Source organism: Fundulus heteroclitus, unplaced genomic scaffold (assembly GCF_011125445.2).
Source record: "Fundulus heteroclitus isolate FHET01 unplaced genomic scaffold, MU-UCD_Fhet_4.1 scaffold_100, whole genome shotgun sequence".
Classification (NCBI taxonomy): Eukaryota; Metazoa; Chordata; class Actinopteri; order Cyprinodontiformes; family Fundulidae; genus Fundulus; species Fundulus heteroclitus.
Genome location: NW_023396466.1, coordinates 449,235 through 475,981, shown reverse-complemented (window position 1 = coordinate 475,981; position 26,747 = coordinate 449,235). Strand labels below are relative to the sequence as shown.

Genomic DNA, 26,747 nt, shown 5'->3' with positions numbered 1-26,747 from the left:
ATATGACCGGTATCCGTGGTCATAAAAAAAACAGTTCCACAGCATGCTCCACCATGTAGGTTGTGCGTTTAGGGTGATATGTGGGGTTTGTTCTCTTTCAAACATAGTTTCTGGCATATCGGACAAAAATTGGTTACTTCAATGTCATTAGAGCAGAGCACCTTTTTCAATGTTTGCTATGCCCCCTTTGTGGCTTGTAACAAAATGGATACGGGATTTATCATGGATTTCTTTTCACAGTTGCTTTCTTCTTGTCATTCGTCTATAAAGGCAAAGGGTTAGATTTCATTTATAGGGAGGAAATTACGGGGGCTGAATTGCAAAGCACAAGACAGTTTTAAGAGTTTTATCATTAAAACATTGAATTCATAACTCTGTATTACTTTGAGTTGGTCTCACATAAAATCCCAATAAAATGCATTGTGGTTGTCATGTAAAGAGGTTTAAATCCTCATGGCAGACACTCTAATTATTTCCTTTAACTATTTCTCCTGCCCATCTGTGAACTACAGTGTCCTGTTTTTATTATCTTATTCTGGATGTCTTTCTACTTTCCTTTACTGCTCTCTTGCACTTTCTTCCTGATTTGAAAAGATATCTTGTATCATATGTTTTCGGGCTATTCTTTAGCGCAGTTATAGCAAGCGTTTGAACACATTGTCTTCCTCACTTCATCCAGCCTCAATCTTATGTTGCCTCTCCTTCGAACGCCACCTCAGGAGTTTATCTTCTCTTTTTTAATCTCTTTCTGGGTCTTTCCTGCTCCCTCTGTGTATGGTGTTTCAGACTTTCTGTCTTTCTCCCTTTGTCCACATGCTGCTCAGGAGTATATCCGTAGGCAGCTGGAGGAGGAACAGAGGCAGTTAGAGATTCTCCAGCAGCAGCTCCTACAAGAACAGGCATTGTTACTGGTAAACTATAGTCCCGGTTATTACTGGTCCTCATCTGTGACATTTGATCTCCATCCCAGCTGCATGAACCTCAGGGACAGCAGAAGATATGAAACCGACTGAGAATGACATCACACTCTGAGCCCCTCATCTTGTTAGCTGCAATTGTGTGGAAAACCCAGTTTGAATTTTTGCTTTTGGATTTATTGAAATCAACTGTTGCATGTTTAGGTGTAATAAGTTGGTTGGATCTCAATGGATTACCCAGAGGAAGTATGTAGAGCGATTAGAAAACTAGAACATTGCGATGGCATGTACTACCTTGTGTAGTAACTTCAAATTTCGCGTTTTTTCGCAGGAAAAAAATAACTTTTGAGATCCTACCAGCATAAACTCCACAAGCCAAAACTGTGACTCCAAGCCCCGTTGTCTCATCTCTCATTTTCTTTACACTCCCAGTCATCTGACTTCCATCCGTTCCCTTGCCAGTCCCCGTCTCGTTTGCTTATGTGGCTTTTTTTACTCATTATTTTTAAACTTTAAAAATGGTCAAGACTAATAGAGTCCTGTTCTTTATCACCCCACACATCACAAATTTCCAGAAAGTTCCAGTGTCAGTCAGACGTTTGCATATACTCCTTATCGACAGGAATGTCAGAATTTGGCCTTAAAAGTTATCCATTTGAATGGTTCTACTACTACTAAAAATGTTTAATGCACAAAGTGGAATTTATTTTGCATGTTCTGAAAGCTACATAGGTTCAAAATATTTAATTTATCTATTAAAGGTGACCTATTATAAAAATTTACTTTTTGCATGTTTTAGTACTTCCATTTGGGTGTCTATTGCTTCTAGAAATGGTACTAAAATACTAAAGGAAAAAGAAAACATTCAGCTGTTTTTGTTTTTTTTTGACAATAAGTACTGTTGTTGAAACAATTGTTGTTTTGGCGTTTACCAACCCAAGCAGAGCCCACCCTCTCATCTAGCGACCCAAGCAAAGTAAAACTGTAGCATACAAAAATTTTATATACTTAACATTGGCATTAATACATTCCGAAAAATTACATATTTACCTTACGCTTAACTAAAGCTGAAAAGACACAGAGGTTAGCATGATGCTAATTTGCATTGAAAATTCCATAGGGACGCTAGCGCTATTAGAGTCTTATTTTTTGTCAGATTCTTCCGACCTCACCCAACCAAAATGCCTCATTGAAGTATCTTACACAAACCTAGACAGTTTCTAGACAGTTAAGAAGATATAACAACAGGACAATTCACACAGACAACTAATGCCTATCATGGTGCTAATGTGCATTGCTTTTAGTCTGTGGGAGGAAGCCGGGGTACACAGATTGAACCAATGCATACAGAAGAGGAATGCTCACACACCATGCAGAAAAACTGCAGTTCAAAAGTCGCCACTAGCATGCAGCAAGTCAGCACTGACAGCTACCCCACTGAGCAGCCCTCATATCAGCAGTCCACCCTAAAGAAGAACAGTTGAAAAGAATAATTAAAAGACCCAAATCAATGTGATTCATGGCAATGATGTGTGCATGTAAACTTCTGACAACCACTTTAAATACTAGCCTTGTTAGTAGCCCAATAAACTTTGACTTTCTTCAAAGCTGACCATTGCCTATTTCTCATCTCATGTCCCCTCATCCAAAACTTTGGATTTTTATTCTCACACCAACCCACTTTGTCTTTTAGCCTTTTACCGACATGTCATGCCTTTCATTTCCCCATCTTCCTTTCTCTCTCTAGGAGTACAAGCGTAAACAGATCGTGGAGCAGCGACAGGCAGAACTTCTACAAATGAAGCTCCAGCAGGAGAGAGCCTACCTAGTGTCTCTACAACAGCAACAGCAGCAGCAACAGCAGCAAGAGGGAAGGCAAGCGGAAAAGAAACCGCTTTACCACTTCAAGGATGTCAGCAATCCTAATGACAAGCCTGCCTGGGCTAAGGAGGTATGTGGAAACTAGCAATGCAGGATTTAGCAAATCATATTCACTCATTTATTGTAACAGATAAGTTTATTTAGAATATGTGTCTAATTAAAAATGTTATACAAAATGTTGCTTTGATAATGATGCTTGCTGTACTTCTGCTTACTGTCCTCTGACTTTGACTTTGACTCCTAGGTCCAGAAGGAGCCAAATGCTCCTAGTAAATCATCTGCCCAAGCACTTAAAAATCCACCCTCTAGAGAAAAAAAGGTCCCTCAGAAAGCACATAGAAGTGTATCCGCTGGAGCAAACCACGTGTCGGAAAAACCCACTAGAAGGCCTCCGAATATAGTCCCTGCGATATGTATTGCAGGAGAATACTGGACGCCCCCAGATAAGCAGATGCCAGGGCAAAATGAGCAAAAGATCCAAATCCAGAACAGAGTCAAACAGCCCCCCAAAGATAAAGCTAGTGCAGACTCAAATTTTAAAGCAAAACAACATCCTCACCAGGCTCTAGGACAGACCAAAATTCCACAGGCCCCTAAAATATGTGTTTCGGTAGAACACTGGATGCCCGAAGATAATCTTGTCCTGAACAAGACACAGCATGAGATCCAAAACCAGCACAGTGCTGGCAAGGCGCCTTTACAGAATCACGTAAGAAGACCCGGGGAGTTGTTTAAAGAGACACACGGGTCAGCAGCCTCAAACATTAAAGTGCTACAGCCTCATCCCCAGGCTTCAGGACAGATCCAGACTCCGCAGGGTGGATCCTCTTCTAACATACGTCTATCGGTTAGTCCCGATCCTTTTCGGAGGTCTCACTCACCTTGCCGTAGAATAGAGGTAGATGTAGAACCTGCAATTAATCCACCTTCTCCACAACTGCAAAATGCGTCTGGCATTTTCCCAGGTTCGTCTAACCAGCAGCACTTGCAAGCAAAGCAAGATATCAGTTCAATCCCCATTGGTAACAATCTGAAGGGTGCTGTCAGTCAGGAAAACTTGAGGGGACGCTTCCCATCCCAAGATAGTGATGAATTTGATCCCCTTTCAGCTTCTAGCCCTGCAGGTGGCTATTTACATGTTGCTGGATATAGGAGGTCCTACTCTCCTGAAGTCAACGGTGGCAGTCATCTCAAAGTCCCTCCTCTGTGCACAGGAAATATGGCACGTTCTCAATCTGCTGAACATTTGCGAGAACCTCCCAAAAATTCGCCGATGTCTTTCCAGAGGTTTTTTCCTCACACTTCTCAGCAAAACTCCCCTTTTAACTCACCCTCAGGTCCAAAATCACGGCCCAGGAGCTCCTCTAATGGTGAAATTTGGCCCCTCAAAACAAATCCCTCGTCTCCTAAGGGCACGGGCAAAAGTTCCCCCAAACGAAGTAGTTCCCCAAAATTTCTTTGGGGTAAAATACATGTAGATAAGTGAACATAAGTGAACATACTGTAGATAAACACACACACACACACACACACACACACACACACACACACACACACACACACACACACACACACACACACACACACACACACACATCCTTGTTCAATGTACATAGTGAGGGCAGTGCCTTGACTTCCACAGACTTCCATTCAACCTCAAACCTTTCTATGGCCTAACCCTAATCCCTGACCCCCCCCCCCCCCCTCCCAGTTTAGCTGCAAGTATGAGAACACACACACACTCACACAAATATTTCTGTTTTGTAATGAATTTATGGATTTCTTGACCCTTAACTGTTGCCACTGCTTTACATCACACACACACACACACACACACACACACACACACACACACACACACACACACACACACACACACACACACACACACATTTTCTTCTCGGTTCAACTTCTTTCAATACTTAAAACGTCCTAAATAAGAAATGTTTTGAAAATACCCTTTCCAGATTATCAAAGGCTGACCGTTCTTCACCAAGGGAGAAGTACAAGAAAAAAGTGCAGACAATGTGTACATTTATTTTGATATATATTAAAAAGGTTCTAAACTGGGACTAAGCTCCATAGGCGAGATGCAGAACATAGGATGTAGGCCGATATCGACCCGATCTCCAAATAGCCTTTATAACTGACCCAGTAGGTCCCCTTTCACCTTCACGCCCCCATCTCCAAAATGCAGTGCAGTGAGCCACTCCCATATTCGTCGGACATGATGTCATCAGGATATCCCACACACCCCAGTTTGCCTTTAGGTCGGTAAAACACTCAATCTGGTTCCATCTTGGTGACTGGTGCGGGCCAAGCGGTGGTGGACTTCCTCTGTAGAGCCGAATTCTCAGGACAGATCTTTCACAAACATGTTCTCTGTCCCCCGGTGGTGCTTCTCCTGGAGTTGCAGCAATGTCCAGAATTAATCCTCTCCAGTGTTTTTTTTTTTTTTTTTTTTCTTAGTTGTAGAAGGAAGAAGTTTTTGGGTGGTAAAGATTTGAGCAGGGCCACCCAAAAGCTTTTTTTCTTCTTCTACTAACAACAGTTTCTCTTTCTTGTAGGACAGCGAAGCTTATACTAACCTGTACTAGCTCCCGTTTTCACAGAATATCTGGTGATTCCTTCCTAGTGTTTCATAGCCCACTGTGGAATATTGACTCTTTTGTCAGCATTTTATCATGGTTTGTCACACGAACATGGCAGCTTATCCGCCTTGGAAGGCGGCAAAGTTCACTTTTAGTATTCCTTGTAGTCAACTCCCTCAAACTGGCTTGAGAAATGACACAGCTTGGCATAGGTGCCTTGAAACCGTACTTTGCATAACTGCACCTTTTTCAAATTTTGTCAGGTTATGACCACAAACTTCAATTATATATATATATATATATATATATATATATATATATATATATATATATATATATATATATATATCTCAAATGAAAGAGCATGCAGGTTTGGACCTAGGCTGGGTCATTTAAAACACTCAGATATGCTCTGATATTTCCACTCCATCATGGACCTGGCTGTAGCTTGCTCAAATCTTGTGTAGCCTCTAAAACGTTTTCATCCAATCCTGTATTTAACTCTACCCATCATCACATCAACTCTGACCCGTTTACTTATCTCTATCCAAAGCTTATTATTTTAATTTATAAAAAGAACAGGTTTATTTATCTTTGATACATTTACCCAAAGATGGACTCGATTTAAGATTTTTTAACTTCTGACTTAACTGCACTGGATTGTATTTATGGTTATCAAATTAGAGGAGCCTGGATAGAAATGCTGGCCACAGCTTTTACATTTATTTGTAAATTTGTTAAAAAAATCTTTCCATGCCACAATTGTGGACAACTTTGTGTTAGTCAATCACATAAAATGCCAATGTAGTATATTGAGGTTTAGTGGTCACAGCTTTACAAAGTAGGAAAAAGCTCTAGTATGTATGCTAGAATTTATACTAGTATGAATACTTCAGCAATCGAGTGATAATCATGAATAAAATAGTTGAATTCTAACCGCATGTGGAGTCACAGAAAGCCTCCGAACAGGATAACTTTCACTGCACATTCATGTTTACCTTGACAGCTCTAAAACTATGCCCCGCTGAGTCACGATTCAGCCGTTAACCTGCTGTTGAGTAGATTGTTTGGAGTAGTTTGGGTGTGATTTTGGCGGCTGGGAGCTTTCCCTGGAGCTTTCTCTTGGAGCACAGCAGATAATCTGATAATCAGATTACGCTGCTGAGAGGAGCTTTCTGCCTTTTTCACACAGATATGCAGCGTGTCTAAAAAACACTTGCATTTTGTTTTTGGATTTGCTAATGTGAACGCTGCCCTTGCACCAATTTGAATTCTTTATTGTGGTTTGAATATGAAGCCTGCTAAGGAAGATTAGGGATCATTGTTGACCTTTTCCTACAGCCACAAGACTCTTTTACTCCTCAGCTTTTATGTGGGACAAGACACAAGCGGCCTGTGTTTGCTCAGAATGTGAAACTGAAGCAAAGCCAAGATTTTGAAAAGCTGGAACAATTTCCTTATACAGACATTTGTTTCATTATTAGTGCTTAAATTGTTTTATTGAAAGAATTTAAACTTGGTTTTAATTTTCTATTGCATATGAACATGAATTACAAAACTAGATAGCTGAAACCGGATTTTAATCAGGCCTGTTTGGGATCATGTGAAGGGAGATTTGGCATAGGCTATGTGGGTTTTTTAATCATATAACTGAGTAAAAATAGCACAGTTTCATGGTTATACTGCTCTGATCATTTTATATATATAATAAATGTAGTATTTTTATTTTGATATATTCAACAATTTGGTGTTTATTACACAAATTGCAATTGTACTCCCTACAGAGTAACATAAATACAGCAAGCTAATATTAGCTGGTCTATTAGTCACATTATAAGTTTTGACAACAAGCCTGCAGTTGACTGCTTAACATGCATGGCTCTTCTAACTTGCTGACTGTAGTTTTAAGATGGTGTTAGCTTTAAAGGAGTAAAGGGTAAATGTTTTTTTCCATTTTCCAAATTTTTGTCATTTTGAAACTCTGGGTTTTTGGTCCGGTTGTTGAATTTAGCTAAACTGTAGTTGACTGGGAGAAAATCAGGTTTAGCAGTTTGTTTGGATTGACAACCGCGCCAACAGGTGCTGTCAGTTTAGTTTTTATATAACTTTTAATGAGGGTTTCTGTTGAAGTCTGGACGAGGTCCAAACATCCTGCTGCGATGACAAGACGTTGGGGCAGGTTACGGTAACAAGACTTCCACAGAATCACCCTGCAGGCACAGTATGAGACGTGTAAATGAAGACAGGAAAAGCCAGCCTGTTTACAATGCGACAGAAGTCCCCACCTACTGGTTGCTGTCCCTAAAAACTGAGGGATTTTAAAACCGTCTTGTGGCTTATAGAGGTGTTGCATGGGGAGTCGGGCTGACGGGAGGGTGATAAACACCAGTGGGTGCAACATGATCGATTGTGCTGTGAGTGACTGTGGTATGTGGCCTGTCTCAGGTAGAGGAGCGATCTAAGATGAACAGGCAGAGCTCGCCGGCGCTGCAGCACAAAGCGTCCCACCGCATCTCCGACCCTTCCCTCCCACCCCGCTCCGAGTCGTTCAGCAGCGGAGGCATGCAGCCCACCCGCACCCCTCCCATCCACCGCTCCATTGAACCACAGGTGTGTGTGTGACTGGGTGTGCTTGAGCAGAAAGAGTCACGTTAGTGTCCGCTGTGTTTCCATGCAAATAATTACACACCGCGTTGCTCCATGTTTGCATTCTATATTTGAAAGCTCAGGATAATCTATGATTTGGTGGTTACTTGTCTAATGGCTTGTCTTCTCCTTTGTCCCCTCTTTTTCTCTTTTCACACCTCAATTCAATACCATTTGTATTTTCTTTTCACTCACTTGTATACTGCTGCTATTCTATCTTTATCTTTTTTTTCTTTCATCCATTTTATCATCATCTACTCAAAACGCATACCGCCGGCCACCTTTCCCGTTGCCTTCTCTTCAGATGGCCCATCTCATTCCCGTGAAGACGCATTCCAGCTCCATTACCGGGTCGCCGTCTCTCCAAGACCAGACGGGCCTGGCTGTGAGCGAGGGGGTTGGCATGGCGTCACCGAAGCCTGAGATGCCCCGTCAGAACTCGGACCCCAGCTCAGACACCCCTGGACCGCCGCAACACATCAGCGGCAGGGAGGAACGAGAACGGGACAGGACCGCTTGGTTGAGGGAAGAGGATGCCCCCCCTAGGGTTGGTAATCCTTATTTACTGAAGACCGAAAATCACCGACTCTCTTGGATATGATTTAGTCAATCAAGGGCTTATCTAACTTTAGTTTGCTCATGTTTTGCTTATAATCTGATTAGGTTGTATCTGTGTTTGACTGCATAGTTTACAGCAGTAGTGATAAAAACAAAACATATTCCTTGCCTGGCAGCATGTTCATACTCAACTGCATTTTTTAAAAATGAATAGCGACCCATCCCTTGGGTTGCAACTCCTACTAAAAGTGCTGTAAAGTTTGTGCCTAAATAAACGTGAGCTATGTGTGCTTGCACATGCATTAAAGCACTATACATCTTGTTCAGGGCTCAAGACACACATTTTATAGCTTTTCTTAAAAATATATGTAGTACATTTTCGTCTACCCAATTCTAGTGCCACCCTGGTCAAATGCCCAAATGTCCCATTTCATAAACCTGTATTATATGACATAAATGACGCAAAGTAGTGAATACTTGTTAAATGGAAGGAACATGATTTTCAAAAACAAATTTAAACCTAGTTTGTAAAGTGTGTGGGTATTTGTATTTAGCTCCCTTTTCCCGCAAAATGCAGCAAACACAGTGAAAGGGTGCCCTCTACAGACCCTTGGGCAGAGCTGAACCAGCGTCAATCCCTGCCCAACCCTAACAATCGGTGTCGTGGGCCAAGTTTATATACCTACTCCAGCTAAGACACATAGCCACATATAACTCCAGAGGTCCCCAAACATTGACTGTAGTGGTAGATGTTTGGAGACAAACCATTTGAATGGAATCTTCCAGAGCGGTTTACAGTTGGTGCCTTTGAGAGCTACAGTCTGTTATCATCTGTAAGTTTTAGGGAAGACTGTTTTAGCGTGACGGCTAATTGCTAGGTTAGTGAGCAGAGGCAACATGTGAGCTGCTGGTGCTTGTGACTATTTTGTGACTACAGCTGAGTCGGAGTGTGTAGCATTGTTTCACGTATCATGGTGGTGGCTAGAAGAAGGATAGATGCAGTTGACTTATGGGTGTGTGGCAGTTCACTGGCAGAGTTGCTGGAACTGGTTGTTTCCAGCCCAAACAACAAAGCAAAAACCTGCCCACCTCAATGACCAGCCCAAATCTCAACCTCTCTTGAAACTCACGTAAAAAGTATTAAACTATTACACAACTAATAGAGAACGTGTCATAACTAGTCAGCTGTATTACGCATAATGAACTAATAATGAAAGGCAAGGACGCATATTATGGCAGCTATTTTATAAGAGTTCAAGGACACAACGTTTTACGACATCTATTTTGATAGAAGTTTTCTATGAAGGTTTTCTAAAAGCCCCAACCTGCCCAAAGCTAGTTTCACACTTGGAGCGGCAGGGCGGGCGCGGTTGACGCTCGTGCAGCCTCGCCCATGGCTTTGCATTGAGCACCGCTTGACGACAGTTGCCCTCAGAAATTTTTCTTCTAGTAAATAGAACCCGCGCACCATCCCTGAGGTGAAATGGTGGTGGGAGCTTCATGCTGTGGGAATGCCTACCCTAACCCTACCCCTACCTCTGTTCTTTAGCAGAAAGATATGCAAAGCAAGTAAACTGGTAACCAACCCAGACTTGAAGCTCTAAGTAAAGCAAAAGGTGGTTTTGTTAAGTATTAACTTAGGGAGCTTAAATACAAATATACTGCAAATGTTTCAGATTTTTTAAAATCGTAGCATAATAATTATGTGCTACTTTGTCGGTCTTTCACATAAACACGTTGGCGTTTAAAATTGTAACGTGAAGACATTCAAATACCTGTATGCGACAACTTCTGTCCAGAAGAAGAAGCCTAAGTGGTTCCAGCTGATGTTTTTGTGTCTGTGTGTATGTTTTTCTTTGTCCAGGTCCCCCAGAGGACAACCTCCATCTCTCCAGCCCTCGTTAGAAAGAATTCCCCCAACGGTAGCGTGTGTCTAGGCGCTCGCACTGGTTCTCAGCTCATACGGGCCAGGTAAAGACCACCGTAGCAAACCGGCTTTGACATCATTACCCCCAAAAGGCTTACTGTGGATACGCCTCTTTTGTGAAAGCTGCTTGTATTTTACTTTAGAATTAAATGTGACAAGGAGGCTCTCTAAGCCTCAGCGACACTGTTCTTTTCTTTAATCATTTGCCTGTGATGATGAGGAGTTTGTAACCAAGAAAATGAACGGTTGTCCCCCTGTTTCAGCAATCCAGATCTGCGGCGTTCTGAGCTCTCCCTGGACGCCATACTGCAACGAACTTCCTCTAACTCATCCTCTTCCTCCTCTCCTTCGTCTCAGGGAGGCTCATCCGAGAGGAGAGGTATCTAAAAGAAATACACGTACATGCACACATCTACACTGGTAAATAAATCTGCAGGTTTACAGGTAATCTGTAGCGAGTGCAGGACTTTTTTGGGGGGAAACGCAGACAGAAAGCAATGAAAACATTCACTTAGTCTGACACGGTTTCAGAGGCTCTCAAGAGGAGAGTTGATCGCAGTTGTGCTCTAATCAGCTTGTATGATGTGTCCTGTTACTCAAAGCCTAAGGGATATACAGGACAGGAAATGAGTGAGGGAGATACAGGGAAGTGTTAAACAAAGGCCAATGGGGGATAGTTTAGGCACAGTATGCACATATCCTTTTATGCCACAGAGAGGGTAATTAGATGAAGTACAAATTAATTGTGTTTTCGAATTGCGTTCATAGATAAGATTGTATAACTGGGACAGCTTTGGAAAAAAAAAAGAAGCACAAAAACCTCTAAAGCTTTTCTATACTATATTTTTTTTGTCAGAAAATAAAAAATATAAACAGAGTTAAAAAAATAAAAAGCGCAAAAATTGAGGTGACAGTTCTCATGCATTTAAATCCGTCGCATTAAAGTCTTTAGATAGTATCCATTTCTACCAGGTCCATTCGAAAGCATCCATTTCCATTCACAGTTGAAATGTCAGTTTCTCCATTTTATTAAAAAAATTCCAATTTCTTATCCTTTGTTTTACATTTGGAGACAGTTCTTTGTGATAACTTTCTTCACCGCCATGTCATTATTTTAAATATGTAGATATCCTCTTTTTTTAATCATACCTTTTGGAATCAATCCATAGTATAAAACTTGTGTACGTACGTTTGGCAAACTATGGCAGCACCATTACGGCTGACATGCAGCTGGACATGACAAGGGGGAGATGGGGGGAAAAAAACAACAACAAAAAAACATCTCAGATACTGGAGAACAATCAGCTGATGTCCAAAAAGCTCCCTGTAGCTTTCAGTCAGCCTAAAATCCATTGATTCCATTGAAGAGAGAGAATGTTCCCAACAGCTGAACATGCTGCATTCAGGTACAGCTGGGACACTAGGTTGTCGGAATATGAAAACAACTCGAAATCGGGTTAAACTTGTTTTATTTTCAAATATGGACACAGTTTTATTCCATAATTTCTTAGCATTAACATTGTTTATACAGTCATTGGCTGTGCCTGTATATGCTACTTTATTAATAGCTTTAGTACAATTTATTTTGTGTGCTACTTTATTCAATGTGACCAACTCTCAGTTCTACTTTTTGCACTTTGTAAAGTTTTGAAACATAATGGAATCAAATTAATTTGAGAATTGAAGATGAAGATTATTTGTTTACTCCTGACCAAAGTTAAATAAAATAAATGTTTTTCTTGATTGAAGGGTACCAAAAACATACCAAACTGTGACTTTAAAACCTAAATACATACCAAGCCCTGATTATTGTGTGCTGTTATACCCCTAACATTGAATTTCCACAACAGAAGAACATTTATGGTTCCGAGATTTAGTTTCTGTAATTTTTTTGTTTGTTTGAGTTTACATTTCAACATGATGAACTGCACATTTTCCCCTTAAATGTCCATTAACACCGAACCCGAAACATTATGTATTCCCTTTTCTTTTCTATGTTGAGCTTCTCTTTTTTTACAACCTAAAATGTAACTAAATAGTTGTAGTTCCTTAATGTAACCTTAAAACTATTTTTATTTCAGAAGTTGGTATTTATAAATTTGGTGAGTTCTTTGTTTTTGAAGGGGCAAGGAGCTTTAATAGCTTTTGGCCAATTTTATTTAGCAAGCCCAAAAAGAAAAAGAAAAAAGCTCTCTGGATTGTAAATGTAGACCCCTGACCTAAAGTAACTGGGCAAGGAGAGGACTAATAAGAGAAAGAGACGGGAACTCCATGACACCCAAGCAGAAATTATTGAGTATCTGTTAGTCTCATGTTTCCCGAATCTGACCTTTAGCAGAATGGTGTTGTATCAACACCCTTTAGTGAGACTGATATTTAAGCTAATTTTTTTGTGTTTTATAGGCCAGACCAAGACAAGCGGAACTCCTCCTGGAGCCAACGACGAGGTTAAACCCAAACAGGAAGAGGGTCGGGAATCAGCCAGACCCAGCCGACCTGCAGTGAGTCTGGCAGAACAGACACAGACACTTTCTATCACCTCTCTGGGAAGCTTTTCCTCTTTTCCTCCTCTATTTTTCTACTATTCAACAGCTGTCTCTTTCTGTCTCTGCTCCTCTATTTCCTTCCCATTCTTCAGAGCTATAAGAAAGCCATAGATGAGGTTAGTGACAACCGAGTCCCCCTTTCTTCTTTTTTTTCCTTTTTTTTTTTTTTTGTTATTAATCCCGGTTATCCTTTGCCTCAATGGTCAGAGCTCCTCTTCCTCTCCTAGCATGGCGAAGTTAGTTGGTCTGACAAGAAGCCAACTTTTCTCCATCCAACTCTGAAAATCCAGGGTGCTATGGCAATGCCAGTGCATGTGTGCAATGACACACATACCTCAGAGGGTATATGGTTGGGGGGGGGGGGGGGGGGGGGTACGTGAGCGGGTTGCATACATGCATGATTTGTGTTGACGGGTGTAAGGGTGCAATTTGAGTCAAAGATGAGTTGCCAAGCACCTGATCAACCTCTGAATCTTTTTTTTTTCCTGTTTCTTTGTTGTCATGATAACTGGTCAGGAGGAGCTGGTAAGCCCACCACATGTGAAGGTCCACCTCACCTCTGTTTGCATGATTTGGTCCAACCCACTGGCTTGGGAGGGGGGGGGGGGGGGACCTTGGGTCGGTTGGCATGTGGATGATGGTTAGAGAGAGGCAGACAGATGCTGTCCTCCTTTAGAACATCAGCCCTAACGCTGGTATTTCTCTTCTTCTTATGACTTTTGTCATTTAAGTCAATATATGCACGTGAGCGAATAAAAGTGCTGATTGAGATCGCTCAAAAAGTTGTAGTGAAATTGACACGCTACAAAAAAAAAGGTGTAAAATCAGCACTCTTGTTCCAGGACACGGTTACAGGCCTAGGTGTGTGTGGGTGACAGCATATTTATTGTCCTCTTGTCATGCTGCTGAACCCTTTTTATATGATTTTACCCTCGCTTTCTTCAGGCTTTACGACTAAGGAAGGAGAACCAATATGTACTAAAGTCTGTCTCTTTTCCTATGTCCCTCTTTTAAAGGACTTAAGTGCACTGGCTAAGGAACTTAGAGAACTGAGGGTAGAAGAAGGGAGCCGGCCTCCAGTCAAGGTACACAAACACAAACAGTTTTTTTAAGATTGGGATTTTAGATTGACTCTCTTTGTTTTAAAATGAGAATTAGGCCTAATTGTGAGTCCTCTGTGAGTCCTTCTCAGCTGCTCCTTTATTAAGGGGCATCCACAGCAAGTCATTACAACTTTCACACAGACATGGCAGAGGTTTTACGCAGAATGCCCCTGCTGACACAACCAGGATTCAAACAGGGATTCTCTGAAGCAAAGACATGGAGTCAGGCCCCTACACCACGTAGACACTGTATTTCACTTCACATCATTCTCCAACTATAGTAGATAGACATGATAAAATGTGCAAATAGTTTTGAAATAAGATCATCTTTTAGGACAGTAGCATAAATTCCAACCTTTATTTTTGTTTCTAGTGGGAATATACATAATCTAATTTAAAAATGTTTCCCTTTGCCTAAAATTATTTCCGAAAATTCTTTCTTTATTGTCCATATTATTCGATCCCATTGCAAATGTCATTTCCTTTCAGAGCAAAAGGAAAGCTGAAAAAACCCTAAAAAACAATGATTTCCATGAAATTAAACAGTGCCACACCTATTGTCTTCCCCAATAATTCTGGTAAAGCAAATGTAACCGAAGGAACTTAAAGCTATATAGCCACATTATATGCCTATAAAAAAAGACCAAAAAACCGTTTGATCATGATACAATTAAGTTATATACACGTTCATCCTGATAATGTTTGGATAGTCCTTTTTGAACCTACAAAAATAACCCCAGCACCTGGCGCAATGGGCACACATAAACAAATGTTGTGCCATCTACCAGCAGTATCGCAGAACTATCAGAAAGTATAATGATAAATAAGGCTTTCAAAATGTCTGTGTATCGTAATTGATACGTTAGACCAAAAAATAAATGTTCCTCATGTTTTCTGTATTTTTATATAGGGTGTGTATTCATTTGCATGTTGAGACAAATGCTGACTTTGTTGAAGAGGTAGAAGTTTTAAATTATACATTTGGACTTATAGGGTTGAAGTTCCTATAATTTAGCTCAGAGGGTGCCGTTCCCTTGCTTATTTATATTATCGTTTATATAGGAAAGCTCTGTCTGCTGCTGTGATTTATCAGCAAGGAGAAATTCTAAAATATTTAAAATTTCACCCTTTTTGTTTAAAAAATTTATACAAAGAACCAACATATGTTTCCTAATATAATAATGTAATTGATAAGAAATAGTTTCACCCCAAAATATTTGTCCTTTATTTTTGCTGGAGATGCTTTTAAAGCAGAAAAAAAAAGCCCGTTTTGGCCTAAGTTAAAGGTCCTTTCCTTTTCTTGCTCTTAGCATTTAATCACCATGTCTTTGCAGATAATGGTGATGGACATGTGCATTGTTCTGACCTTATTCTTTAGAATCTGTGTCAGCAGCATAGACATTCTGTAAATATGAGAAAATGTTCTGTTATAATCCTAATCGAAAGTGCATTGCTTAAAAACGTTTTTTTTTTAACAGATTTTGATGTTTTCTTTTTGTGATAAAGGTCACCGACTACTCATCCTCCAGTGAAGAATCGGAAAGCAGCGACGAGGACGGGGAGGTGCTGGGGCACGACGGGACCGTTGCCGTCAGCGACATCCCCCGCATCATGTAAGCTGTCTTCTCTGGTTTTGTTTTTCTCCCTCTGTGGTTTTTATGAAGTGCCGACTGTCAGGTTTAATCCTTTTTAAAAGATGTGGACGTGTTTGGAGCGTGCTCGGTGCCAGATGCTTGCGAGCACAGTTTCCACAGAATTGGTTTGTAAGTGAGGGGCTCTGTGTGTGTGCCGCAGGCCGGGAGTGCCGAGCAGCTCTGAGTCGTACGGAGGCCTGGCGGAGGACGCTCTGGGAGACGCCTATAGTAGCTCCAGGGACAGTACTCTGATGATGAGAGAGGTGATAAATGTGAACACGCACACACACACCCATTCCCAGTAATGCACAGGATGCAAAAGGCATATTGGAAAAGTATTTGACTTTTCCTCATTTTATCATATTATAACCACAAATGCCAATATGTTTTATTGGGATTTTGTCATAGACCAACATAAAGTAGCACACAATTGTGAATGGGAATGAAAATGATCCATGGTTTTCTAAAATATTTTAGATTTGATGGAGATGGTAGTAATTTTTCAATCTTATTACAGATTCTCAAATGGATTCAGGTCTGGACTTTGAATAGGCCATTCTAATACATGAATGTGATCTGAACTGTTCCATTGTAGCTCTGACTGTATGTCTACACTGCAAAAAGGGAACTAAAAGTAAGTAAAATTTTCTTGAAATAAATGTATTTCTCCTTAATTTGAGCAGCTAAATAAGACTATTTGCCAATGGAATGAGTATTTTTACCCTTAAAATAAGATAATTAGATATCCTGCACTTGAAATAAGATGATGGAGATGAACTGTTCTTATTTTAAGTGCAGAAATCTTATTCCATTGGCAAATAATCTTATTTACCTGCTCAAATTAAGGAAAAATGCACTCATTTCAAGAACATTTTACTTACTTTAAGCTCAATTTTGCAGTGTAGGATCACTGTCCCACACCAGTCTCAACTCTTTTAAAAAACTTTTGTGCTAGGATTTTCCTGTTAGTTTAATCTCACTTTTTTTGTCAAATCTGACCAGCTACCCTTTTCTACAAAACCATCACCATGTTTCATGGTGGATGATGGTGTGTTTAGGGTGATCTGAAGTGCTAGTTTTCCACTCTGCAAAGCATTTCATGTGTAGGCCTAAAGTAAGGGGTGGGGTCAGTACAAATGCGCACAATAATCTTTTCGTTTTTAATTTGAATGTGCAAACCATGACAACTTTTTCCTTCTACTTCAGTTTTATGCCATCATGTGTTGCTCTACCACACATGAGTCAAACGGAATATTTATATGACAAAATGTGAAGACATTAAAGTCGTAGAGTCATATCATCTTCTGCTGGTGTCCCTCAGGCAGAGGAGCGGAGGAGAGGCGGTCACTCGGAAAGCAATGGGTTCGGCAATCACGGTAACCTGCCTGACCTGGTGCAACAGAGCAACTCTCCCAACTCCACGCCCACCACCGCTCTGCAGGAGCTGAGTGACATGGCCGAGGTTCAGGCTCAAACACATCATCATGTCTGTGCATTGCTGAGCAATCTAGGCCACTGCTGAGCAATGCAATCAATTTTTTTTTCTCTGCTTGCAGTTCGGTTTGAGTGGATCCAAAGCATCGTTTACTCCCTTCGTTGACCCGCGTGTCTATCAAACGTCCCCGAGTGAAAACGATGAGAACTCAGCAGCAGGTAGACAGCGAAGCGTAACGTTTCAGTTGCTACTTTTTCTACGTTAACTGTCTCTGAGGGCTCAAAAACATCACCTCCTTTCCCAATCTTTCCGTGTCGCCTCAGCCATGTTCGCCAACGAGCTGCTGAGGCAGGAGCAGGCACGACTCAACGAAGCCAGAAAGATCTCCGTCGTGAATGTGAACCCCACAAACATCAGACCTCACAGCGACACGCCAGAGATCCGTAAATACAAGAAGCGCTTCAACTCCGAGATCCTGTGCGCCGCGCTCTGGGGTAGGAGGGAACACTGCTTATCGTCTGCAATGAGCCAGAAAGACGTCCCTCTTTATGCATCCCCATCCGTTCATTTTTTATACAACACGCTGCGTTTGTGTGTGCTTAGGTGTGAACCTGTTGGTGGGGACGGAAAATGGTTTAATGTTGCTTGACCGAAGTGGACAGGGCAAAGTCTACAACCTGATCACAAGACGGCGATTCTTACAGATGGATGTGCTGGAGGGTCTGAATGTGTTAGTCACCATATCTGGTAAATACAGATGATGTTTATAGTTAGTATTCTTTTTTTTCCCCCACTGATCACATCTTTTCAGGAATTTAATTTGTGGTGTTTGTTTCCTTTTCCTTAGGCAAAAAGAATAAGTTGCGTGTCTACTATTTGTCCTGGCTGAGGAACAGAATATTACACAATGACCCAGAAGTTGAGAAGAAACAGGGTTGGATCACTGTTGGAGAGCTAGAGGGCTGTGTGCATTATAAAGTTGGTGAGATGCTGTTATTATTGATAACATCTACATTTTCCAACAGTAGCGGCATGTTATTTATTTCAATTAATATTGGAAAAAGCTGGAACTGGCACTTTTTTTTTTAAATGTGTGTGTCTTTTTTTTCTGTTTCCAGTAAAGTATGAGAGGATCAAGTTCCTGGTGATTGCACTTAAGAACGCGGTGGAAATCTATGCCTGGGCGCCTAAACCTTACCACAAGTTCATGGCCTTTAAGGTACGGAAGGTTAAACCTGCCCTTACTACACAACACTTGGGTGGTATTGATACATCAAGCTCGCAAGCCTAGAGGGATCGGTCAAAAAGTCTAAAGTGACGCTTTGTTAAAATGTTGAAGTTGTTATAAAGAGAGGAACTCTTACCTGCAGCGGCCGGCTCTTGTGGCATTTCAATTTAGCATAGATCCAGATTAAATGGTCCAGGTGTTTGAAAGCTCAGCATCTCTGGTCACAGTAACTGACAAAAAAGTAAGGCAGTTTAATGGTCAAATAAAATGTTATTTGCCTAAACAACTATAGTATATTTACTTTTATATCAGATTGTTAATCAGACTGGAAATGCTTTACATGGTCAGTGTTTCACGTAGGAAGGTTATTGGCGGTGCGCCGCCTCCCAACTCCATTCCTTTTTAAAAAGAATCCCTAAATTGCTGCTCAATGCAAACATGATAAAATTGTGTTTGCATGAGCTGAGAATCAGAGATATGAGATGGACTAGACAATAAAAGTCTGCTTTGATCTTGACCCCTCCGCGGGGATCTCAAGATCTTGAGCCTCCAAGACCATTTTGATTTAAACCAAATAAAGATGCTGGGAGTTACCTGCTGCCGATCAGATATTAACTGCTTAAAGAGCCTCACTTTAAATGTTCAAAACTCTGATCCTTAGATTTATGGCTGCCACTTACATTTCTTTTCTTTACTTTTTTAGTCTAACAGCTATTTCTTTGATTGACTGATTCCTCTAAATGATTTTTATTATATCCAGTGAAAACAAAATGTAAATAATCTTTGAAAATAAAATGCAATACTTCAAAGAATGGACATTTGAATTGTTTATGTATTAAATCACGTATGACAAAAACAAAGAAAATCAAGCTCTATTTGTTTGTTTACAAGGAAAAAGCCCTGAATATTTAGTGAGAATTAACTAGATTTAAGCAAAAATAGCTCTCGCTTCTGTCAAAGGACAGCCCCAATGGGGGAAAAAAAAATCTGGTACACTTTTTTGTTAAAATGTAATGATTGAGACTGTACCTTTTTAAAATGGTACAGTCTCTATTTATGTGTATAGGCATAAATAGAAAATGTTCTATTTTGATATTCACATTGTCTATACAATTAAATGTGATTTAAACTTGGGTGAAGTGATATCAATTTGCCCTTCTGCATAAAGCCTGCTAAATAACACACATAAGCAGATAGTCAGTTTCACATTTACAGTGGTGTGAAGAAGTGTTTACCCCCTTCCTCGTTTTTGTTCTTCTATTTTTCTGCATGCCTGTCACACTTAAGTGTCATTGACATCGAACTCGTTTAAATCTTAGTCAAAGACAACACAACTAAACCGAAAATGCAGTTTTTAAATGTTTTTTATCACTGAGGGGGAGTAAAAATCCAAACCTACATGGCCCTGTGGGAAGAAGTTATTGCCCCCTAAACCTAGCAGCTGCGTGGATCACGCTTAGCAGCAGCAACTGCCATCATGAGTTTGTTATCACTTGAATCTTTCACAGTTCTATGGAGGAAATATTAGTCAAACACAAGTTTTGTTTTCTCTGACTAAAATTTAAATTTGTTGCATATTCTGAAACACTTAGATGTGACAAACATGCAAAAAGAAAAAAAGAAATCAGGAAGGAGGCAAAGACTTTTTGACAGTACTGTATATAGAAAAACAGGAAGAGGAAAAGGAAAAGGGAACAGATAGCCAGTCCAACTTCACAGGACATTCAACAGCTTAAAAAAAACCGACTTCTTGTAGGTTTTTTTTTCTGGAAGCGCCATCAGCTCCTGGGCTGTGCCTCTTCTGTTGTTCTCGGGTGCTCGGGTAGATGTGAGAAGTTACAGGGTGTCCAAACCTCTGTTCATTGTCTCTTAATTTAAAGTAACTCGATAGTGTAGACCGCTTCAGCCTTTGCAAACATTGAAAAATGTTTAGAACTCAGTTCATGACCCGGGTAGTTACACAATCCATCAGTCATTTTTGTTTCACAGGAATAGAAAATAGTAAAAACAGTAGAGCCGAAATTATTGGTGAATGACACGCACACACACACACACACACACACACACACACGCACACACTCACACTGCTGCAGCCCGCGGTAAAAAAAGATCACTTTGGAGGAAGACTGCTGAAAGTCAATTTTCATCAATTTCATCAACAACAATGTTAAATTGCTGCATCCTTAACTCTCTTTTAAGCACTCCTTTTTTATATCCAGGGCTCTAACTAATAGTTTGGACTAATTTCTCCAGCTGAATTAATGTTGACACAGCGACCGAGTTACTCTGACAAGAAGTAAAAAAAAAAGCTACATTTTAATTCTGCATCAATGTGCCCTCATGTCCCATTGCGCTCTTAAACACGGTAGGAAGGTTTCCCTGCATGTTTCCTAAACTCATCTCCCTCGTCTCTGACTTTCAGTCGTTCACAGAGCTGCAGCATCGTCCTCAGCTGGTTGACCTCACAGTGGAGGAAGGCCAGAGGCTAAAAGTTATATATGGCTCCTGTGTGGGCTTCCATGTCATCGATGTGGACTCAGGCAATCCCTACGACATCTACATCCCCTCACATGTGAGTTTAAAAGGTTGTTTCTATGTGTGTGTTTTTTTGTTTTTTTCTTTAACAAAACATGTTCTTCAAACAGGGATTATTGAATTCATCGATGCTCCAGGTCATTCAGTATTAGCTTAACCTCCACAATCAAGGTCATCAGTAAGAAGACATCTCGAAATTACCTCTTTGATTGATTTACTCTGGCGCAGTAAAGGGATTGATGTCTGCTCTGCATTGGTTTAATTTTAGTTTACCAAATCTGGGCCTTGGATCACCCATGTAGAGAGGACAGAATGCACACATTATTGAACCGATCTTTTTACAGACCCTTAAGATAGAACTGATCCTTCCAGGATTTTTTTTTATATCAACCACAGCTTAGCATCATTCGTTTAAAGCTGTGTTGGTAGCAAGCCTGTAATTTTCCTTTTCCTCTATACAGGCAAATAGATGGGCAGGAAATTTACTCATTGTTGTCATTCAGCTTCTCTTCAAAACGGCATACAATTTTTTTTTTCCCCGCCACATGCTTGAATACAAACACACGTAAGCTTTTAACTTGTCTTGTGGTGATCACTTTTCACACGCATCAAATTCGAAAGGAGTTCAAATATATGCTTCACTTTTTTTGAAGTAATATATGTCAGAAAACCAAGCAAATCCGAACCAATTGCAGATGTGTGCAACTGTGCAAACTGCACATTTCACTTGATCATGGGTCAGTAGAACGGAAAGGTTTGGACTTGCATTTTTCATATACTTTTAAGAGTAAAAAATAAGAATTCATTCAAAAAGGTGTTTGTTATTGGGGACATTCAGGTGTTACAGTGGCAAGGACAGAGACAGTTTCACACAATTATGAGCAGTGAAAACAGATAAGGAAAAATAAACCAGTCTAATCTAGAGTTGGTTCTAAAGAAACGGCAAGAATAGAAGATAAAAAACTAAACATAAATATTGCACAGTACTGATATGGCATACTCGGGTAAAGATGAGATGGAATATTTAAGTTTAAGAGTGGAAAAACTCCAGGGTATTTACAGAACACACAACAATATAATATGCAATATGGATGATTGTACAGCAGCATCTTGAACTAGCTAAGGTGTGCAAGCTTACCTTAGTATCTGGGTAACAGTGTAAATGATGCATGATCGGATCAGAACCTGTGAAATCATTAGCATGTTGTATACAGTTATTAAGTCTGTTGTGAGCAGCAGAGATTATAAAGCCTAACAGCAGCAGAACGACAAGTGGAAGCGCTCCTTAGAACATCTGGGAGACAGCAGTCTGTCACTGACAGAGCTCTCCAGCTCTGCAACAGCTCCATGCATGAGGTGGGAGACATTGTCCATCAGGGATGTTATTTTAAAAATAACATCACACATGATGTGCATTTACGTGATGTGCGTTTTGCAGTGATGGTAAAATTAAAAAGTAAAAAAAAATGACCTGGCTTCTGAAGAGTTTGATGTTAAAGACAAAACAGGTTTTGATACATTATACAATATGGCTTTTTTGTTTCTATGTTTTGTAATTTTGAAAAAAGAAATCAGTTAGTCGGTCCAACGTTATTTATGGAGCATTGAGAGAGAAATTATCAAATCAAGTTGACAGATAAATAATTGCAAAGGTAAAAAAACAATGAAGAATGAAAAGTGTGGGAAATCAATGAATTATAGCTATGGAAACTTAATAGCACAGATTAGTGAGAAAAATGACATTTATAAATAAAACTCATAAAACACAATAGTAATAAACTTACTAAAACATAAATGGCAACCAATAAAATCTAAAGGAGTATAGAATGATATTCTCAAAACCTATGACAGTACTTGTCATGAGTAATAACTTAAACAGTAGTAAAATGTAGATGGATAATAAAGAGCTGAGAATTTAAAGTGAAAGCCTGAATGAATAAATCTTTTGTTTGTTTTTAAAATAACATCTAAGTGGTCAGATGCCCTCAAGTCTTAAGGAAGGCTGTTCTGCAGCTGAAGGCCACAACAACATAAAGACGTTGTGACATACATTTCAATTCTCACTCCAGGCATCAAGAGAAGGCTTGAGGGGCCTGGACTGGCTGCACAAATAGGGTGGGCTAAGACCATTGGGAGGTTTAAATACCAGTAAGAACCCCTTAAATCAAGGGAACCGAGGCACTTTAAAATCAGTGTGACGTGAGCTTTCCCTCTGGTTCTCATCAGCACTCTTGCAACTGAAGGACCTGAAGGAAGTAAAGAAACCAAACAAATAACATGAGCCTATCTGTTAAGTTGAGTCAAAACAGAAAAACAAGTTATCAATGCTGAAATAATGTAACAGCTTGATTATTAAAGGTATCACATTGAATATTTGTAAGTGGTGCAACAACACATCCAACTCACTAGATGTACTATTTTGGGTTGACAAAAAGAAAAGATTGTTCTAGCCCCCTCCCCCCTCCCCCCACCCCCAATTATTTTTTCACTAACAACAAACTGTGTTTAGAAAAATCCAATAGTTTGTTCATATGTTGCTGTATTTACACTTGTCTACTTATCAGGTTGTCATAATGCCAAAACGCATAGAAATTCTCCTTTTTTGTGATTTCACAAATCAAATAAAGCATTCAGAAATCTCATAGTGTGTTCTGAAAGAATATTATTTCTGTGTAGAATGATCCAGTTCTGATTTGGCCTGTCTACATATTTATGGTTTTGAAATGTTGCTGTTGAGAATTATATATTAAAAAAATTGTGTTTGCTCCTTGGAGCTAGAAAAGACAATGTCCATTCTAGCGTGTTTTTTCCCCCCTAGCCCCTCATTAAAATAATTTAGAATGTAGGACAGGGTCAGGGAGCATTAGCATCTTAGAAACTAAAACTTCGGCATACCTTGCTGGTAGGAACTAGCCCATGCCTGTGTTTCTGGGATATTACCCTCTCTATTTGAAAAATTTGACTCATTCTTCAAATTTAGATCCATCTACAGATTGTCTTTGGATCTGCGGACTGTCATTGTTTTAAGACGGTGGCTCTTTGTGAATTTTTGAGGTTTGTCTATCCAAAATTTGAATACGATTGCTCTCATTCAGTTACTTTTTCACAAAGTGACATTTTTTTTTTTATCAGAATCGGCTTAAATGAATCAAATCCTCAGGCTACAACATACATGGCCTTTGGTGCAATTGTGAAACAGGCTTGCATACTCCTGAATTATTTATTAGTATGAATTTCGATTGAGCTCCAGGCTTAACACCCAATGAAGTTACTGTAAATGTCTTAGTCGACATGTTTCCCAAGAACATTGCTCCCAGTGTGTCAAAACCTGTTCATCTTTCATGTGTCTAAAACATCAAACTCAGATCAGAAGCTTTGGACATATTTTTTATTTAAATTTTTTTGCCCTTACACGCTTTTACACGTTGCTAAGGGTCTGCGTACTCCTGCAGCGTCTGTGTGTAACCAAAGCATGAGCCGCCTACACAAGTTCTAGACAAAGTTGAGCTTGTTCCATGTGCAGGTTGGGCTCCCACTGTTTGTGTTGTTCATACATGGGATCTCAAGGTGTAGTCAAGAAGAGGAGGGTGTCTTGTTTGGGAACCCAGGGATGTGATTGAGATGGGTTTGTGGAAATGACTCAGTTGATGTTTGGGAATCTGATTAGAACGCCTTGTGGGTGCTTTCTTTTGGAGGTTTACCAAGGCACACCTCAGAAGGAACTTTTCAGTGCTGTATAAAATTAATAGAATCTATGATGATAACGTATATAAAAACAGTGTTTCCTTATGACTCAAACTTAAATGTTTGAGTTCATCAAAAATATTTCATTATCAGACAAAGACGACCTGATTAAATACAAAAAAGTAGTTTATAAATGATGATTTCAATGAAAAAGGCTGTCCAAAACAACCTGGCCCTGTGTGAAAAAATAACTCTCCCCCTAAATCTGATGACTGGTTGTGCCAACGTTGATTGCAACAAATGGCATTAAGTAATAACGACCTGCCGTTAGGTATTTTAAACTGCTGTGGTGGGATTCGGACCCTCTTATGTTTGCAGAATCGTTTATATTCAGGCACATGGACGGGTTTTTGGACCGTGGATGTCCTCTTTTAGGTCACGCCACACGAACAGCTTTGCAATGATTTATTTTTATTTTTTATTTTTTTCATCCATTCCCATTTTTTTTATACGTTGAGGTATGATCCCTTGCTTTTTGAAGTCATCTTGCCTACCTCATGTTGTCAGACAGTTTCTAGCTTCATGTTGTTGTTGTTTTTTGTTTTTTTTACTCTACAGGTCTGGTAGTAATGCGCACAGCTGTGGATTTTTAACCATGTGACTTACAATTAAGTCAGATTTACTGATTTCAGAGTCGACTTCATAAAAGCACTTGAGCCGTTAGTTCCCCAACAGAAAGTGTGTTACAATGGAAAGACCCGGACAGCAAACTGTTGTAACCTGTCAAGTGCTTAAACCAGGCTGATGCGCGCTCTTCACTGTTTGCCTATATTTCCTCTTTTGTGTTGTTGCACACTGATTACCCTGTGTTGTTTACCTTCTTTTCTTCTGCACCCAACAAAGGCAACAAAAAAGCCGATGGTGGTAGAGAGGTCCTGTCATCCAACGCTATCTAAGAGGTTTGCGCAAAGTTGGGAAAAGAAGGAAGAAAAAAAAAGTTGTGCACGGCATCACCCCAAAAAACACGTTGGCTACTATGCAGCATAACTCTGCACAGTAATGTTAAGGCGCTTTACGTAACGTTTCTACGTATAAGCCTGTTGTTGGAAGTGTGATCACTTTGCAATCGTCTATTGGGGCAGCAGCATCAGAGCCAGTGACTTTAAAAAAAAAAAAAAAAAGTTCAACAAGCTAAAAGAGGAGGCAGGCTCTTTTCTGGGGACTCCTCTCGAAACTTCTTGAGGTTATTGTACAAAGGATTCTTCATATATTGAAGAATTACGGACAACCCTGAACATCGCCTTAATGAAACTGTTTTACAACAACAAAATGTCTTCAGTCAGAGGCTTCTTCAGATCCATTGTACGACCACCACAGGAGATCCTTCCTGCCTGCAGCCATCAGCATCCATGACTACTCATTGAAAAAAAAACCTGTAATATGAGTTATAACAGCATTTAATTTATCTTTGGGATTAATAAAGTATTTTTGAATTGAATTGTTTCAAATACTGGCAAGTGCCTTGGGACAGATTCTTAATTGCAAGTGTGGAGACACTGACAGTGGCAGGAGGGCTATCAGAAGTTGTATTAGCATTTATATGGGATGCTGGAGCTGCCACAAATGTTTGGACATTGTGTTGGGATAGACATTAGCAAAATGTTCCAGTATAGACAGCATCAGAATTGACTCCCCTAAAATCATAAAGGAAGTGTTTTTATTTAAAAAAAAAAGATAGAAATCCAAAATAATAAATGGAAAATAAATGAGTACGTTAAACTGTCCATTATATCAAGAAGGATGGTTACCCACACAAAATGAGTGCTTTGTGTAACTGATTTAAGTTTCATTGATTTGTCCCAAATATCTTCTGTATTTTTGATGGTGTTAATTATAGATTTCTAGAGTCACTTATAGTTAGCTGCATTGATTCTTGGACAGTTTAGTTATCTTATCATATTACTCAGATCTAATATAAGAAAGAAACATGTGAATTATGAATGAATTAATCTGAGTATGTTGAATTTTACAGCTGAAAACTGTAGTAGAGAAGCATAGACAT

The 26,747-nt window shown here is 39.9% G+C and overlaps 1 protein-coding gene across 3 annotated transcripts in view; it reads left to right on the top strand.

Moving 5' to 3' along the window:
* tnika (TRAF2 and NCK interacting kinase a) overlaps positions 1-26,747 on the top strand; it is a 112,951-nt gene that overhangs the window by 77,938 nt on the left and 8,266 nt on the right. For 2 of the 3 annotated variants that reach the window (XM_036128568.1, XM_036128566.1), the window contains exons 12-31: positions 825-911; positions 2,665-2,868; positions 3,043-3,645; positions 7,835-7,999; positions 8,340-8,582; positions 10,458-10,564; positions 10,784-10,899; positions 12,924-13,021; positions 13,159-13,182; positions 13,583-13,591; positions 14,083-14,151; positions 15,676-15,782; positions 15,964-16,066; positions 17,125-17,265; positions 17,360-17,456; positions 17,562-17,732; positions 17,842-17,985; positions 18,086-18,220; positions 18,357-18,457; positions 20,889-21,038. In XM_036128568.1, the coding sequence (XP_035984461.1) occupies positions 825-911; positions 2,665-2,868; positions 3,043-3,645; positions 7,835-7,999; positions 8,340-8,582; positions 10,458-10,564; positions 10,784-10,899; positions 12,924-13,021; positions 13,159-13,182; positions 13,583-13,591; positions 14,083-14,151; positions 15,676-15,782; positions 15,964-16,066; positions 17,125-17,265; positions 17,360-17,456; positions 17,562-17,732; positions 17,842-17,985; positions 18,086-18,220; positions 18,357-18,457; positions 20,889-21,038 (2,874 nt within the window). The remainder of the gene's footprint in view (positions 1-824; positions 912-2,664; positions 2,869-3,042; positions 3,646-7,834; positions 8,000-8,339; positions 8,583-10,457; positions 10,565-10,783; positions 10,900-12,923; positions 13,022-13,158; positions 13,183-13,582; positions 13,592-14,082; positions 14,152-15,675; positions 15,783-15,963; positions 16,067-17,124; positions 17,266-17,359; positions 17,457-17,561; positions 17,733-17,841; positions 17,986-18,085; positions 18,221-18,356; positions 18,458-20,888; positions 21,039-26,747) is intronic. The other variant, XM_036128567.1, reaches the window with a different exon arrangement.